Here is a 17,906-nt window from a genome sequence, read left to right as displayed (position 1 = left end):
GATGGGTTTTTCCCACATTAGTGACTTTACCCAGCCTGCTGTGCGTTGTGAGCAGAACATTACTATAACAACACACCTTGCTTCTGAGAAGTATACCATGTGTTGATCAGTGGCCCAGAGAGTGAACACATCACAATCACCCATCCCTCTCAAAGCGGGGACACTTTTCCCTCCGCTCATTCTAGAGGGCTAAAACCCATGCACGGGCTATTGTTCACTCTGTCTTCTTACCCCTCTTCTGAGTAATTCTCCGAGCTCTTTATCTGATTGCCATCCGGTGAACAGCTGACGCTGAGAGGGCCTTGAGTGGAGCGGAGGGTCTGAAGGGCCTTGTGTGTTTCTGTCTGCTGTTTTCAGCTCGGAGCTGTTTGAGAAAACAGCCCTCCTTCCCCAAAAAACTTAGCAGATAAAAGGGCCTCGCTCACAGGCATAGCAGCAGCCTCGCCTCCGCAGCAGAACAAGCAGAAGCACATCAGGACTGCACACCCAGGGGAGCTCGGCAGCCGCTTGTCTTGTAGCCTCTGTTTCCCCGCAAACTTCCACTAGTCTCCAGGCACTATCCTGTCTGTCCTCCTCCAGTACAGCTCACTCTGACTGGAGCACCAATGCAGGCAGGCAGGCTCCTCTCTGGTGGGAGCTGAGGGAAAAGAAGTTCATCAGGAACACTGCTGCAGTTAGACAAAATGGTAAAAACGGTCTCTTTCTTGGAATATTCTACGGCTTGTACATTTTCCTTCTGTTTTCATACGTATGTATGTATGTATGTATGTGTGTTTCTGTGTGTGTGTGTGTGTGTGTGTGTGTGTTTCTGGGGAAGAAAAAAAAAAACCCCATAGCGGGAACTGAGAAGTGGGTTGAGGTTTGTGGGAAGACTTGGTGCAGGCCTGTGTTTGTTTGGCTTGGGCTCTGCTCAAGGGGCTGCTTCTCTCGGGCCCCAAACAACGTTGGGCTTAGGTTCGCCAACATTTTGTCATCATGCTCAGGTGACATGTTAAATTGGGAAAGACTAGCTAGGGTTGTGTGAGCTACGAGGCAGTATCAACTCTGTGTGGGAGGCTGTTTGGAGTGCGTATTTGATTGAGCCTGTGTGTTTGCGGGCGCGAGCGTAGTAAATGACGTGATCGGTCTGTCCCTCTATTGCCTGAATGGCAGAGGAAATTCCACCTCTAGCCTGCCTTCATGTGGCACTGATAAAGCCTTTCCTGTACAGTAGAAAATCCTGTTTCCCTGTGTGCACCAGCAGGGCAGTGTGAATGACCAGGAAAGAGAGCAGGAGAAGGAGCGAAATAAGGGAAGGACGGAGAAGAGAAAGAGAATTAAAGTCACCTTAAAAGCGGATTTGTTTATGGGCATTTCTTTGAAGTTAGGCAGTGGAGATTTAACACTTTTTTTCAGCGTGTGTTTGTATATATGAAAGTGAGTGTGTGCGCGTGTGTGTTTATACTTCTTGCTCTATTATGTCATTAGCATGTGTGTGTAAGTGTATTTCTGCAGTACTCTGTGGGCGTGTGTGTATGTCAGTGTGGGCGTGTACACATTTTTGGCAGATTAGCAGGAGAATCACTGTCATATCTTATTTTCATTTCTGACAGTGGTAATGATTAATGGCGGCTGTGGTGTGTTTGGACTTTTTACCTCTATATTTCTCACTTGACACGGAAGTCTCAATTGGTTATGGTATAAACGAACTCCACTGGGCTCTGCCATATGTGTTTAGACAATTACTCACAAGTGCTCTTCTTGCAACGTTCAAAATCAAATGCCACATTAACGGTGTGGCGTTTTGCTCTCATGCATTAATGAAACACTTTCATTACAATGATTTGACTTATTGCCAGCTACTTTAGTGCATGTGTTTCTTTATATTCATTTATGATTGTAGTGGCATCGTTGATTGTCTGTTAGCTGGAGAAACAGGCAGTGGGGCTCTTGGCCTTGCCAAGAGAATGTAAGCAGGCCAAGGACCCTCACAGTGCCTGTAGACTCTTACAGATGTCACTCTCACGTTTCCAGCATGGTCATATGGTCTTCCTCTCTTTCTGTGTCTCTCCCTCTCCACCTTCCCCTCCTCCCCTTTCTCCCCCTTCCTGCTCTCTCTGCTCCTGGTTTGCGGTTTGGACGGGGGAATGTGGATGGATACACGGATGGATGAATGGATCCCACGCTCGCTTTCTCTCTTTTCAAACCTCAGAACCCAGCTTCCTGGAGAGACCATGATGACGCCACTTCCACACACTCAGCCGGCACACCGGGGCCCTCCAGCGGGGGACACGCTTCACAGAGCGGTGACAACAGCAGTGAACAAGGTGAGCCAGCACAGAAACGGGCACGCACGTGCACGCAGGCTCACACAGACACACACACACACACACATACATACATACATACATATACATACATACATATATATATGTATATATACACATATATATATATATATGCATATGTGTGTGTGTGTGTATGTATATATATGTATAATCAAGCACATATATATGATTATATATATATATATAAAATCAAGCACATACGTGCACACTCATGCACTAACACATCAACACACATAGACACAGGCACAGATCCATGCAGGACATATTAATCATCATGCATGGGTAGAGTTGCCAACACTTCACTTTAACCCTGTTTAATGTGAGATCTACAGTGAATAGATGGCACATCTCTCCATACACATACGTCCCAGTCTCTCCTTTTGCACACTGGATCATCCGTTTTTTTGACTGCCATCCATGTAAACACATAGTCACACCTAAAAATGAACACGCTTATCCACCGTTCCACTCGGGCGCAGAAACAAGCAACAGCCAATATAATACACCAACCTAGTAAAAGGCTTTCCAAAATGTTGCTATTTAGAGAGCTGAACAAAAGCTGGTGATTAATAGTATATTTCTGCCAGTTCTTGCTTGCATTTAAACCATATTAACTTTGCCCGCACAACAGCCCCTAATCATGTCTCAGTGAGCCCTGTGTTATCCAGTACGCAACCTGCCAAACGGCAATAATGCATTTCAAAACAAATGTATTTGAATTTATTACAGTTAGTGTGTGCAAGTCACAGCTATGTGCCTTGTATTTTTGTCACGGCCTGTATCAATTTTGACATGTAAATTATCAAAAGCATATGCGATTAGTTGAATTTAGAGGTGCGGCCAAGCGTCAACACATTGCAAGGTTAAAATTGTTTATTAAATGCAACTGCTGCCTAAACTAAGAGAACAGATGATGAGCTCCTGGCCTTTCCTTTCTTGTCTCCCCCTTATTTTGAATGCACCGAGATCTCCTTTCACTGGCGGCAGAGTGTGTGTGTGTGTGTGTGTGTTTGTGGGTCTCTTTCTGTATCAGTGCGTGCCCTCTGGCAGTGTCCAGGGTTTTGCATGTAATTTCATCACACCGTCTACACACACAAAAACACTCAAACACTTAGATACACACTTATACCAGCTGGCTCACCGAATGGAGCCGCTCGTTGTGTCTCTTCATGGCTATCGCTTTGCCAATAAGTGATCAAATGTATCGATGGGATGTGTGCTCTGTGGTGGGACTGTTTAAATCATCTTCTCCTCCTCCGACAGAAGCAGCAGTTATCGCTTCTGAACCATTACTGACCGCAGACTAAGGGCCGTAGCAGACCTCTGTGGTTGGCTGTGTCAGGACTAGTTGGATCACAGGCTCCTGTCAGGCTTGTTGGAGAGGAGAAGACGATGATAGCTAGGCCTTGGCTAGCAACAGGATGTGCCTGTCTGACAGTAAGGCTATAATTAAGGAATGGCTAACAATAATGTGACACTTAATTGATCCTGATCGAGAGAATTCTCATTTTGCTTGCCCCTTCCAGGCTGGATAGAGCACAGAAATAGCTACAGAACAGTCTGGCGCTCATGAACACTTTAGCAGGGCAGACGCTCACTAACACTGCTGCCTTTGCTGTAGTGCATTTTTGATACTACATTTTTGCATTTAGTGGGAACAAGCGTCTCATTCTTTCTGAAAAAATCAGTAAATTTGTAGTAAATAGAGTGTTTGATTCTCTGGTATGGAAGTAATAATTTTGGTTAAAAACACTGTATGATGGCAGGTCAGAAGACGGAGATGAGTGGTGTTTTTGCACTCATCTTCACAACTGTAAGTAGCATGGGATATGAGGACTGCAGGAACAAGAGAGAGAGGAGGGGGCATGAGAGAAAGAAATGCACTGCCTATTGATTACCTTACACACATAAGTACAAGTGACCTGTAATCCACAGACCACTTATCGACCCCTTTCCCCACCATATCCAGTAACAGCGGATCAATATGGGCCAAAGACAGTTACGGTACAGCACCGTGCACTGGGCCAAGATAAACCAGGTCTAGATCAGGGCCAGAGTCTGACTTACACTGAAGAGTGCTAAATACTAGGTCCACCAGCCAGCTCAAAGCCTTTCATGGTAAAAAAACCCAACAAAATAAGCAGCATAGAAAAGATAAACAGATTTAAAAGAAGGCACGAAGAGCCATTGAAGTACATTGGTGAAAGAGTAGAAAAGGTGAAAAAGTAAGGAGAAAAAAGAGAAAGAGAAAAAAGCAAAAGAGAAAGAGAGAGGGCAGCTGATTTAATGGTCTAATGAGGCCGTCCTCCAGCCAGTTGTTTTGTGTGAGGCATGCTCTGACCTTTCGCTCCGCTCGGGAGCCCCGCCGCCTCATTTTTCACATTCTTGCAATTACGTTAACGCTTGAAGCGCTCGCTGACTCCCGACTTTGGCCCTTCCATTCTGACAGAGCCTTCCCCCCCCCCCCAACCTCTCCACCTTTCCCTCCTCTCCTCCACTCCACTCCACGCATGAACTCGCCTCCTATCTCAATACATTTCCACATAAAATTTGTAGTCCACACTCTCAAGTCCACAGAGAAAATGTGAAATGTGTGCTTCACTTCAGTAATGGGGTCTTTAACAGCTTGGCCCCTGTTAAAAGGGGTGACGATGTGGATCAGTTGAGGAAGACAGAATAGATGGGAGAGAGTGAGAGAGAGGAGGAAAGGGAAAAAGTGCGTGAGACCCACAGTGCATTTTGGTTTTCAGCTGCCAAGAAAAACATCAATCATTTCTTCTGCCAGCTTCCATCTTGAAAGGTGTATTTTATGTGTACATGTGGCTTGAAAAACATTTGCCCCCAAAATGGAAGCATCACTGTGTTGAATCTTCCAAAAAAATTCTCCCAAAAATGGTGAAACATTTCTGACAGTCTAAATGTCTGAAAGTTTTTACTTGTTTCTTCCTTTCCCCCTCTCTTTGGCTGATGTTAGGCGATGTGCAAAAGAATAAAGTTCAATATCACTCACATACCTCTTCTTAAAAAGTACTGTGTGTACTGTGCATACGGGTCTCAGGATGGTCGCTCTGAGCAGAATTCACTTCCACAATCTTCCGCTTGTATCTCAGCATTGAAGGTTGCTCTGAACCCGTGCCAAAAAACAATTTAACAAGTGCGCAAATATGTATTGCCCCTCTTGTGGAATAATTTATCGTCAAGCAGTAAACCAAGGTGAAGCATGCTCATAGCTGTCAGTAAAGATTGCCAGTTAAGGTTCTGACACATAAAGGGTATCAGTACAATACTCAGATCTGCAACCTCTCCCCACCCTGTTCTTAACAGACATGTTTTTCCTTTTTCTTAGAATTTCCATCCAAAAATATGTACTATCATCCTCAGGGCAAATTCTGCACTCTCACTTACTGATTGTGAGAGAGTGACTCCCTATGTTCTGGCTAGATAAACAAATATGAGCAGTTATGGGGAGATGGTTCAGAAGGTAACACATAATAACTTCATTGACTCTGCTTGCACATCATTTTGATTAACAGTCCTTTGGAACTCTCCCAAGCTTATCTAGGAACATCAGAGACATCAGTTGCAGGGAGTTAAACTTGATGAATGTGCGTGCCTTAAGATAGCACTCGTTTCCAAGCAGGTGTCCATAATATGTTAAACATCCAAAGTGTGATGGAGCAGTGTGATGAAATACTCTGCACATTTGCCCACACCAAACACAGCAGAGTCAAATGCACTCAGTCATGAACAGTAAATCCCCAACACTGATTCTGCACGGTAGGTAACAGTTTTCCCCTCTTGCCGTATGTGTATATCTGTATGTCTGTGTGTGTGTGTGTGTGTGTGTAAGTGTGCATGCCTCAGCTCCAGTCCACTCTTGTAATTATTAGCTATGCATGAAGACCAAATCCACGTTGACATCTTGAGTGGTGAGCAAAGGGGCTTTCTGTACAATTCCCTGATTCTACTGTAGATGGAAAAGGCTCAACAGAAGAGAGGAGAAAGCATTTTGTACATTTTCTCAGCAATTGAACAATCCCCACGCTCTGTGGATAGACAGGCTCCCCAGAGAGACTGAGAAAGGCAGAGATGGAGAGAAGAGGAGCAAGAGAGGGAGAGATTGAATATTTGGCTTCAAGGGAGCATGCTGCGCTTGATGGTGTTGTGGTACATTTGGCCTTGGCCAGGGGCCCCACTCAGCAAGGTCTTTGTGGTTGAGATCACTAGAGGGGGGTCATTCCTAGTGGGGACACGACTCCCTGTGACCGCTCAGAGAGTCCCGGCATGAACAAGGCCTGTTGAATCTGGCATTTTCCAGACCTTTGGCTTTGCTTTTTTTATAGTAACACTTGAAGCTTAAGAAGATCCAGAAAATGAGGAAAGAGAAAGAAAACAAGACCAAAAACAATTTAACCACAACAAAAAAAACACCAGAGACTCTGCTAAACGCAAGATGGAAGTCTTGTTGCGTTTTAGTAGCTTATACTCAAGCTCTGGAGTGATCAGTGAGGTGTGTCTGTGTACATAAAATATACAGTTTGTGTGTGTGTGTGTGTGTGGGCATGCATGTGCATGTGTGTGTTAGCTGGTTCCCTCTAAGTGCCTGTTAGAGTTTAATTTAGTGTAGTAATTAAAGCTGAACACTGGCCTATAAACAACAGATAAACAATAAAGCAGACCCAAGCCCTGCTGTTTCATGGCTCTCACTCCAAGCTGTTGGAGCACTGATAATTTTTACACAGTGCCACTACCTCACCACAACACAATGCTGGAGCAACGAGGGTGTGTGTGTGTGTTGTAAATGTGTGCATGGGTATATTTTAGTGCGCGATGGCAGAGACTGAACAAAAAAGGCCAAAAAAACACATAAACACACAGGATATGTGCACTTCCCTTCTCGAAAGAAAGCACAGAGAGTCACAGTGAAGCAATCAGAAAGTGTAAGAGGAGTAGTCTGCTTCAGTAGTCACTTACAAAAACCAGCTCAATGGCAACAGCTATCACATAAACATTAAACCAAGTGTAACCATGATGTGAATTCAGCCAATAACTTTCAATATCTCACAGCCAGTGACAGCAAGTGGAAGTGAACTGCACTTCAATGGAAAACAAGTTAAAGATATACCTGTTTAATGAGGACAACAATGCTACGGCGTTTCTCAAGAAGCCACTGTGTGCAATTTTAGCCTTGTCACTACATGTCAGCCCCATGTTAGTCAGGTATCTGTTGTGAAAACAGCACAGTATGTCTGTCTGATGGTTTGTTGGGAAGGGGCAGGGCTATTGTTGAAAGCTGAGAAGAGTTTCTGTGGAGGGGGAGAAAACACGGTACGGAGGGGATACTTTCATGATCCCATTAGCATAAGAGAGGCTAAATTATTCATGTGGAGTGCTTAATCTATGGGGAAAAGTATAGTTAATGCACATAGTTTTAAAATGGATCTCTCTCTGCCTCTTCTCGAACACCAGATTCTTGCTGGATTCAGCATTTGCGGGCATTTACGGGAATGGCTGTCACTCTCCCTTGCATAAACAGACGCACATAGACATAGTATGTGTGGGCATATGTGCACACTTGCTTAAGCGCTGCTGCACTTCAAGCTGTTTCAAGGGGCTCTGCTCTCAGGCTCATTCGCTCTCTCCCTCTCTCCATAAGTCCCTTTCTCATCCTCTCTCTCTCTCTCTCTCCCCCTCTCTTTCCATTTATTCCTCCATCTCTCTTTACCTCTTTTTCTCCCACCCACCCACCCTCCCTCTCTTACTGTCTCCCTCACACTCCTCTCCTCACTCACCCCTCTCTGTCTCGCTCTCAGTACCGCAGACTACCTGGCCCTCATCCAAAATGTGATTAAAGAGAATGATCAGCTCCCTCAGCTCCCTCCTTCCTTCCTCCCTTCCGCTCTCTCTCTCTCTCTCTTTTTTTTCTATCTTTCTGTCTTTCTTCTGACCCTGTGTTATGTTCTTAGAGTCTATAGATCATGAGAGGAAAAAAAAAAAACACACAAAATCAGCGAAAGAAAAGGAACTGTTAAAAGGTTGAAGCTTCACTTCCAGTAACGCAGTCCTCTACCCACAACATCACCACCGATCTATGCCCTTCCATCCGCACTGTAGCTCAAGCTTTCTTCCCGCTCTTCCTCTTATCGTCTCCCCCTCTCTCCTCTCTTCTCCTTCGCTTTTTCTCTTTCTCCCCTCTGCCTCAGCTCTGGCTGGGGCCTGGTCCCTCTGGTCCATAATCATGAACAGGCCCCCGGTGCGACCCGGGCCCAACCCAGCCTGGCCTAGCTTGGCCAGGAACTGGGTCCTCCACAGCAGGAAAGGCGCATTAACTGGGTCAGCCTAATGTGCAAACTAATGTTTGGAGAACATAGGGAAAAAATTACCCAGATTATTCTGACAGCAGCTGAGGAGAATGTCTGTTTTGCGCCATTAAGGGAAAGCTTGGGGGAGATGTTTTTTTTTTTTTCTTTCTTTCTTTTCTTCTCTTTCTGTCTTTCTCTGAGACGTAGATGAAGACCAGCTTATCTGGGGGTGAGTTGAGCATAATTAAAAAACAGAAAGGAAACAGTGTTGCAGGGAAGTAATCATGATTGAACCGCAGTAATAGGAGGGGAGTGACTTTTTCTCTCGTACCTCAAGGCTTGGGCCAAAAACAAAGACAGTGTAGTGCTGTAGTATCAGTTCATTATACAGTGGGTTTACACACCCATGTTCCACTGCTGATTACTCCAGTGCATGTGGTGGTGGTGATGATGAGGAGTGCGCAGGGGTCTGATGTAATATGGCTAAAAGGGATTTGAGCGCGTGCCCCAAAGGGCATTTCCACGTCCATTAATGCTGCTGCCTCTGTATTTTCACAGGGATGACAGTGCTTCGGTTCTTTAAAGGAAGAGTGTTTTCCCAGGAAATTTTCTGTCTTGTTTCAGCAGGCTTGCCTGAAGGGGGTCAGCCAAGAAGTCACCCTTAAGAGGTGATAATCCAATTGCTCTAGTCCTCACCAGATTTGTTTTCCCCTTGTCTGGCAGTGTGTTTGTGTGTGTGCGTGTGTGTGTGTGTGTGTGTCTGTGTTCACAGAGAGTGTAAGCATGCGTGTATGAATGTAATAGACAGAAAATGAGAGGCAGAGGCAGCAAGATGCCACTGGTTTCTTCTGTGTCCAACTCTGGGCCCCATTCTAGATCAGAGAGAGGTTATGGAGGCCAAGTCTGTCAAAGGCACACCTGCAGGGAAACTCCAAAAACCCTGACTGCCAGCTTACACAGGCCCGTTTAAGGTGTGCTTATTTGGAGTTTAACCCTGACTTCAAATGTCCTTTCCCTCTCTCCCCCTTTGTGTTTGACCAATGGGCCTTGTGCTCTTTTACTTTCTTTCCTTTCTTCTGCCTCCCTTGGCTCTTTAATCTCTTCCACCACCCCCACCCTCCCTATTCTCCTCCCACTAATGTCCGAACCCCACATCACAGCGAAGGTCCCTCCCAAAAGACAGCACGCGGTTGAGTGGAGTGGCTTAGCAAGGCCGGCTATAGCTTGTTCACTTGCTGTGTGGTTTGCTCTTGTGTAAATGAGGTTTTACACACACATGAAGCATATTTGGAACTGAGCAGAGTAGCTATACCCTACAGGTAGTGCTTTAACCATGCTGCCACCGTCCAAGAGAGTGGGAGGATGATAAAGGAAGTGTGTTACAATCCGAGTTCTTCCTCTCTGCTGCTGATTTTCACGCACACATCTTTCACGTTTATGCAAAGCTTTTGAGGGCATTATGCAAGATAAGCTCATTTTCTAGTCTGATTCCCACTCTAGTACATGCTTTAATGACTCTTAAAGCCAAGGGCTGCTTTTTTAGGCATAATAGCAGTCTCGCGGTCTCTCAGTTTCCACGAAGCCAGAGTGCTTTTTCCACACCTGATCACTTTTGTTCACCCATTTTATGGCTATTGGGGAGCAGGCGGAGGTGAGCGATTTGACAGTGGTTAGTGCCATGAGCCCTAATGTTTATTGGAAGCAAGCGTCTAATAATTTTTGATTACCCCAGAGGAGGTATTAGCCATGTTAGTCAGCAAGGATAATTTCTTATTTACATGCCCCAAGCAGTGAACACTCTGAAGGAACACTGGGGCTAAATGCGCAACAAAACAAATCAAACATGCCAAACGAGATGCTCCATCCTGGCTGGCTGCAGGGCGGAAGCTGAGAAAACCTTCATTATGCATTTACCATAATTCATTTAGAGGGTTATCAATTTGCAGAATACAGAGGAGATGTTTGGAGGGGGAAGCAAGAACACCATATCAAACGAAGGAAGAGAAAAAGGAACAAGGGAAGGCAAGATGAAAAGGAGTAAGATATTCAAGGATAGCTCAGTGCCTGGATTTTTAAAATGTTGTTCCAATTACACACTTTTCCATGTTTTGAGGCAGAACTTGCATGTTAAATGCTGCAATCTCCTCTCTTTTACCAGTGTCACGCTCCGCCCCCTAAAAAAAGCAGAAGCTGATTTCCCTTTAATGAAAGCTGTTTGGCTCAGGAATTCTCTTCTCTACCATTTTTTTTTTGTTGAGATTGAGGCTACACAGAGATGTTCTTCAAATATTGTCTTTCTGTTCATCTAGTGTTGCTCTTTGTTTAGCTTCTGCCCTGCTTACTCAAGGGTTTCTTGTATCTGTCTCTCAGTGTGGATTTCAGGACAGTTACTACATGTTTTCATTTTTCTCTCCTGGCAACACATACAGAGAGAAGAAAAAGACCTTTAAAAAGCATCTTTCCCTCTGCCACCAGGCAAGGATGACTAAGGCCCCATTAGAACAATTGGAGGAAACTTAGGGAGACGGGGAGTGTTCAAAAGAATGAAAGCAGCCAAAAAACACTGCTATCTTGTGATAACCAGTGCTTTCTTTCATTATCTAAACACAAAAACCTCCACCTTGGAAAAATTGCACTCACTGTATAGTTTCATTCAAAAATAAAACAATGAAACAGAGAGGTAGAAAAAGAAAGAAACAAAAAAAAAACATTTAACATTTTCCAGAGTGAGGGGGAAAAGCTGCATTGTTTAGTACGAATGCTTACTCCCAGGGATGCAATGTTTAGACAACTGAGTGTCTGCAGGAGACATCTGTGAAGCCTGACCTTGTGACCCCGGAAAGAATGCTCTTAAGGTGGGGGGAAAACTGCCTTTACCACTGCATCATGGCCTACAGGACAGCCCAACAGCAGCACAACAAACACAACCGCTACAGAAAATAACAACACAACAGTCAGTGAAAAAAAAATTAGAATGAGGTAAAAAAAAAAAGAAGAAAAAAGTACAGAGAGGCAATTGAAAGAGAGGAAGAGATATTGTTAATGTAAAGACAGAAATAGTTTACAAAACACTGATAAATAAAAACCAATAGAAAAAGAGAGAAACATGTAGGGGGCAGATAGCACAGATGTACTGAAAAGATGATTGGTCTGAATTGTGCCTCACAGGCTTGGCTGTCTCTTACTCCTTTAGCCCCCCATGAGATCATTTTCATCCTTTATAAGTCAAAAGGAAGCCCGGTTGAAAATGAAAGGTTACACAAGCCAGAGCCCAAGACCTTAGAGTGAGAGAGGAGAAGAGCCCTGCTGCAAGGGCCCTGCTGCTATTCAAAGCACCTGCCATTGTGTGGGCGCTCATCCAGGCCTATTGTTGTGCAGAAATTAGTCGTGCTCCCTTTGGCTCCCTTCGGCTCCAGAGGCATGCGGCAGACCCCCTTGTTGTTTTGGGTTCAGATACGTGGTTGGATATATGCGTGGCCCCGGCTACCATCACCACTGGCTGTGGCCCTTTGCCCTCTCTCCCACAGCACAGTATCGTTCAGTTTTTTTTTTTCTCATCCACTCACTGTTGTTCACTTCTCAAGAACACTTTCAGGCCAACAGTCCTATAGTTTTCTCCCTCTTTCTTTTGTACTCCTACTCTTGTTTCTCCTTTGGTGTATATGCTTATTGTTCTTTGGAGCACCCTCATTATACCCATGGTTATATTTTAAGGGCCTCTCTCTTTGATTTTGGTCTCATGGGGAGTTGGTGTTGGGCTGGTGGGAGCTGTAGGGCTGGCCCAGCTCTCAGGGCTCCCCAGCCAGTGTCTCAGAGAGTGGGCTTGGGGGTATTGTTGGGCTGGGCCCTGCTGCAGAAACACTGGTGCTACCGTTAGTGCAGGGGGTGGATGTAGGGGGGAAAAATTGAAAAGTCAATAACGAAGGCCGGTCCAAAAAAAAAAAAAAGAAAGAAAAGAAAAGAGAGAGTGAAACAAAAGGAGATGGAGAGCTTCAAAAAGCTTTGAACACTGCTAATTAATAGCATCAGAGGAGGAGATTTTTTTCTCCCTTTTAGAACTTTATTGCTGCACATTAACTTGCAAGGCGAGGCGATCGAGGGCTCACAATTTGAGTCAGGTCCATCATACCGCCAGACCAACCTACAGTAATCATGTTGTGTGAGGACAGATCAGTAATGTCTCATTTAGAACATGAAAAACAAGCAAATAAAATGAAAATATTTGAAAAAAACTATTGAATTATTGTTGACAAGGTGTCAGACTAGTGAATCTACTATGTGGTCAGTTGAGGCTCTAGTTTGCAGTGTTGTAGTTTTTCTTAACATTCTTAATATAATACAAACCACAAACAACTAAACTGGCAGTCAAAACTTTTAAGGAATGTAGAATTTATTGTGAGGCTCTTGTCTCGCATTTCATTACATTATACGGGTGTTCCTTTTTTTCTCTCACTCAGTGTAGAATTACATTATTGACAATAGGCATGTGTGTAAATTCACGCACATTTGTTTCCCTGCATCTCATATTTGAGATGTCAGGTTTTTTTTGTACTTTTATTGCTTGTTGTCACTCCCCCTTTTTCATGCAGCTAATCAAAAGGTAAGTTCCAGGAACGTGATGAAATGCGAACTTTGGTGGGTCAACGAGGCAGAGTGGCAGTAATTTGAACCGAGGCTTTGCAATTTGTATTTTTTTCACAGCAGTAATAGGCTCCTCTGTCACTGTTCCTGCCACAGCAATTTCCACTGCCAACAGCTGTCAAGCCCCTAAAATCAAAATTAGTGCCATGGAATTGGGCCTTAATGAAATGACCTGCTGGATTTACCTTAAGGAGCAAGGCGGACAGTCAATACTAGCCTCGTCAAAACCCTCTCTCCTCATGCTGCAGTCCCATTAATGAAAGGAAATAGTCTCGAGTAAATGTATTAAGCACTGCTTCCACCTTCTAATTATATTTTTCCCTTCTCCCTTCATAATTCATTCACTCTTTCATTAGTTCTTAATATTGAAAACGGCTTTTAACAGGCTATTCTGTCATCATGGGGTCACCAGTTATTTGTCACTATGTATGACAGGAATGTCAGAAGAGTCCATTTGTATTTTGGGATTAAATATAGTGTCCTACCACGGGTAGGGCTATTGTAATATATTTCATTCTGTATAGGGAGTATTTTGAAAATAAACATACTTTATTTCCATAAAATCATACAGAACAATGGCGCATTAAGGGTTACACCATGGAACTATGGGCTCCACCCCACCTGCCTACCTCTGCTTCCTATAGAAAGTGGTGAATGTGTGCCAAGGCCCAGTGGAGGACACTGGGCCCGGGTTATTGACTTGTAAAGGAGCCGGTAGGTGAGGGGTCTTGACAAGACATGAGCGGCTGACTCTCTTGTAAAGCTGTATCTGATTTCTCCGCTAGTTGGCTCCCCGGAGAGACCCGCTCTACACTCTGTTGATCAGACTTTCACTCACAGCTGTATGGAAAACTGTAGCAATAAAAAGAATGAAAGAGTAGTTTTGTGAAAGGAGACACTCTTGTTCTGTATGCTATGATTCCCTGTTAGGGTGAGAATGAGAGCAAGAGAGGCAGGAGAAGAGAGCAAATGAATCAGCTGCTAGGTGAAAGAGCTATATCTGTGAGTACATGGACTAAGTCAGTATGCCAGAAAAATCCCTCTACCATTAATGTTTTGGTGAGCTGTGTAATATGAACTTATCAATATGGGCATCTGCATCTGTGTAGGTGTGATAGCATTAAAATAACGGAAGTGTATCAGCAAGAGGGCAGACAAAGCAAGTATCAACTAAGCAAGATCCTCACTCCTCACAGATCTGACTAATTTATGAGGGTAAACTGTGCTGACAGAGAGAGAGATGCAGGTGGAGGGAGGAAGTTTTCATTGACTCTCCAGAGCAGGCCAAGCCAAAGCCCTGGAGGGATCTCTCTCAGTTTGAACTTTATCAGGGGCTACGCTTAATCAATACGCTATCGGAAAAAGAATTAATTACTAAAGCAGAATAAAACAGCTGCATTTTAAACCAAGGATTCATCAATTCTGTAATCTCTTGGTTACAGCTCAGGTGTCAGGAGGATCATTTCAACTCCATGTAATGAGGAACTGTGGGAGTTTACCCCAACCCTCTGCTGTCCTCTTCCTCCACCTCTCAATTTCTGACCCCCCTTTCCAACCGACACCCCCTCAAGATATTTTCCTTCCCTTCTTTTTCTTCTGCCTACCCTCTCGGCTGTTTGTCATCTACCTACAATATTCTCATATTTTCTTTTTTTTTTTTTTTTTTTTTACGTTTCCTCTTCTCTTGCCCCTTGCCTTATCCTTAATAGCCAACTGTATTCCACTCTCTCAGCCCCCCATCCCGCCACATTCCCTTCCCACCGAATTCCTGTCTTTGCGGGGATGGGACGAAGGGGTATTAAAACTGAAATCTCTGGTGCGAAGGCTGACTAGAACGGGACATTCCCGCTGCTGCAGCCATCAAGCCGGACATTCCTCCGCTCAGGCTGGGACACCACTGGTGTTGCAAAAGAGGAGGGGGGGGGGCATAAGGGATGGGGGAGATTGATGTAGGCAGTAAAGAATAACCCACCATTCTCAAATAGTAAAAATAAAAATATTTTCAATGGAGTTTGAGAACACATTTATATATTGGGGGACAGACAAGCCACATGGGTAATATCCCCTGTCAAAAAAAAACCTTGGCTGCACTGTTGCTATGACCACTGCCATCCACCCCTCACAGCCCTTGACCCCAGCCCAAAGCCTGTAAACGGACTGTCCTTGACTTGCCATAATGGGGGATTTCAAGGCAGGTTGAGAAGGGGTTATGGGTGATGAATTGGGTTTTTAGTGAGCTCATTAGGAAGCCAAACAGAGTTTAGACTGGCGGAGCGGGGCAACAGCGCAGTAATCAGTTCTGCTCGCTTTGTTCCCTGCCTCCAGGACATTCATGTGAAAAAAAAGAGAGCGAGGAGAAAAAAAACTTCATGGCATTTGGTTGATGAGAGGGCTGCTGAGCAGAGGCTACAATCTGATGGTTGACTTGTTGATTTATAAACCTTTTAATCCATTTACTCTACCAACCCCCCGCCTCTATGTAGAAACTCCAACTCTGCTTTGATGCCACTGTCCATCAGGTGTGGCAACAATATCTGTAATAGATCCAAGTTGTCCTTCTCTCTCAGCAAAAAAAAACAGTACATTTGTTTGTTTGGTTTTAAATTGTAATTGAGGGTAGAGAATCACTGCTGATGTTATCATACATTGACTCAAACAGTGTAAGTTGTTCTGAATCAGGAAACCACACTCTGCTAAAACTGGCAACCTGCTCTTTCTTGTGGTTTAGGTAGAAGACTTTGATATACAATAGTTCCTAGCGGGGATTATAAAGCCATTTCTTCACTAGCAGATGGATCCATATGATGCATCTGTATGCCCTCCATCTCTTTGTTTACTTTTTCTCTGCGTCATCTCTATTCCCTGTTTTTATTATCATTCCAAAGTTTTATCACTCCAAAGTAGAGCAACTTAGTCATTTTTAGGAAGTAAAAAGTATGGAAGCAGCTTGTTTTACTAATGATCATGCTTGTTTCAATTCAACATAGCCTCACTTGCTTTTGGGAATTACCTATTCTTTAATATTTAATGCAGCATCAAACCTTAGGTTTTAAGTATGCTTCTCTGTGGGCACCCAGTCTTGTTTTTTTTATCCTAACAATTATAAATTATAGAGGGAGTATTGTCAATATATGCAATTTTAAACACCAACGTCAAGAATTGTTCCATTGTATCATTTTTGGTAAGGAAAGAAAGAAGGTAGCAAGGTTTGGACAGGTACATCAGCCAGTTTGTAAATTTGTTTATTAAGAAACAAGGGATGAACCGAGATTACCTACGAGACCAATTAGCCCCGTTCGATTTGGAGTGTAAGGGAGGAGTAGTGGCAGTTTCTTCTGCAGTGCTGGAGTGCAGGGGGAGCGAGGTGGAGTTGTCAGGGAGGCAGAGAGTGTGAAATGTCTGGTGGAGACCCAAAGCCCTTCATTAGCCACTGATCCCTGTCTGCTGAGTGAGGGGCAGTCATGGGCATCACAGCTCCCTTTTAGTTCCCCAAAAAGAGTGGGGTGAGGGGGTGGAGGGTTGCTCCCCCATCCCCTGCAATTTAGCCCTTTGCCATTCATGCAAATTGGGTCCTGACATCTGCAACAGCCTGCCTCCTTTCTTTTATACATCTTTATTCCATCTCTTTTCTTTCGATCTTTTTTCCTCCACAAATAAAGGCTCGTTTAGACGACAGACTCTTGTCTCAGCCGACATACATTCTTTTATGCACATACACCACGTATGTGTAAAAGAAGCACTTTTTCTGTGTCCACATACACATCTATAGGTATAGAATTGGAAGAAAGTATTAGGAAAATCAAGATCTCAGGAAGCATGAGCAGTCATTGTGTGGCCCTCAAAGTCCCAATTGATAATGTAATAAGTTAATTGTTGTTGATTAGATCAGTCCAAATCCTTTGATAATCTTGGTGCACCCAGTTGAAAAATTTTAGGTTCTTGGCAGATGATAATCTTATGAGAAGATCCAGAGAATTCTAGGCAGTGAAAGCAGTAACCAGACAGCCTGCCCCCCTTTCTCCATCTCCCTTCTGGACGAACCACTTGTCTTTGGCTCCAGGGGTGAAGCTGAAAGGGGAGGATGGCTTTGCTCCAGCCCATATTTTGGGTTAAAAGGTAAAATAGCCCAACTGGTTGTTAAAAACAAGTTTTACCTCCAACCCTCCACCCTTACCCCTCCCCTCTCTTTCTCTCTGCTCCCTCCACTTCAGCCTCACCCTCTTTGGTAGGGATGTGCACAGTGGGGTCAACACTGGGCTTGTGAGAGGAGAGAGGCCTTGTATCGGTGGAGAGGCGATAGTTATCTCCAGCATTCCAGAGATGACAGAGAGATATCTGCCTGATGGCAGGGTTAGGGGGCTTAGAGAAGGGGCGGAGAAGGGAGGGAGGAGAGGAGGTACAGGAGTTGTTGAGCAACTACCCCCCACCTCCCTCCTTCCTTCCCTCCCTGCCTTTCTTACTGCCTGACTGCCTCGCTTCCCCACACATAGAAAAAACCCATCTAATTAGAAGCTCTTATTCCACTTCATTTAAGGGAACACTTAATGATGTGTTTTTGGGGGGAGACAACTACACATTACTTCTCATGCAAGAGGAACCACTCAGTCGTATAGCACCCAGGATGCAGATACAGCTG

The 17,906-nt window shown here is 44.3% G+C and overlaps 1 protein-coding gene across 16 annotated transcripts in view; it reads left to right on the top strand.

Moving 5' to 3' along the window:
• meis2a (Meis homeobox 2a) overlaps positions 1-17,906 on the top strand; it is a 194,784-nt gene that overhangs the window by 125,491 nt on the left and 51,387 nt on the right. For all 16 annotated transcript variants that reach the window (XM_067613992.1, XM_067613989.1, XM_067613994.1 and 13 more), the window contains one exon: positions 2,192-2,306. In XM_067613992.1, coding sequence (XP_067470093.1) covers positions 2,192-2,306 — 115 coding nt within the window. The remainder of the gene's footprint in view (positions 1-2,191; positions 2,307-17,906) is intronic.

The sequence above is a fragment of the Thunnus thynnus genome, chromosome 16 (assembly GCF_963924715.1).
Source record: "Thunnus thynnus chromosome 16, fThuThy2.1, whole genome shotgun sequence".
Taxonomy (NCBI): domain Eukaryota; kingdom Metazoa; phylum Chordata; class Actinopteri; order Scombriformes; family Scombridae; genus Thunnus; species Thunnus thynnus.
Note: the sequence above shows the minus strand (reverse complement) of the source record. Positions and strands in the feature narration are given on the sequence as shown.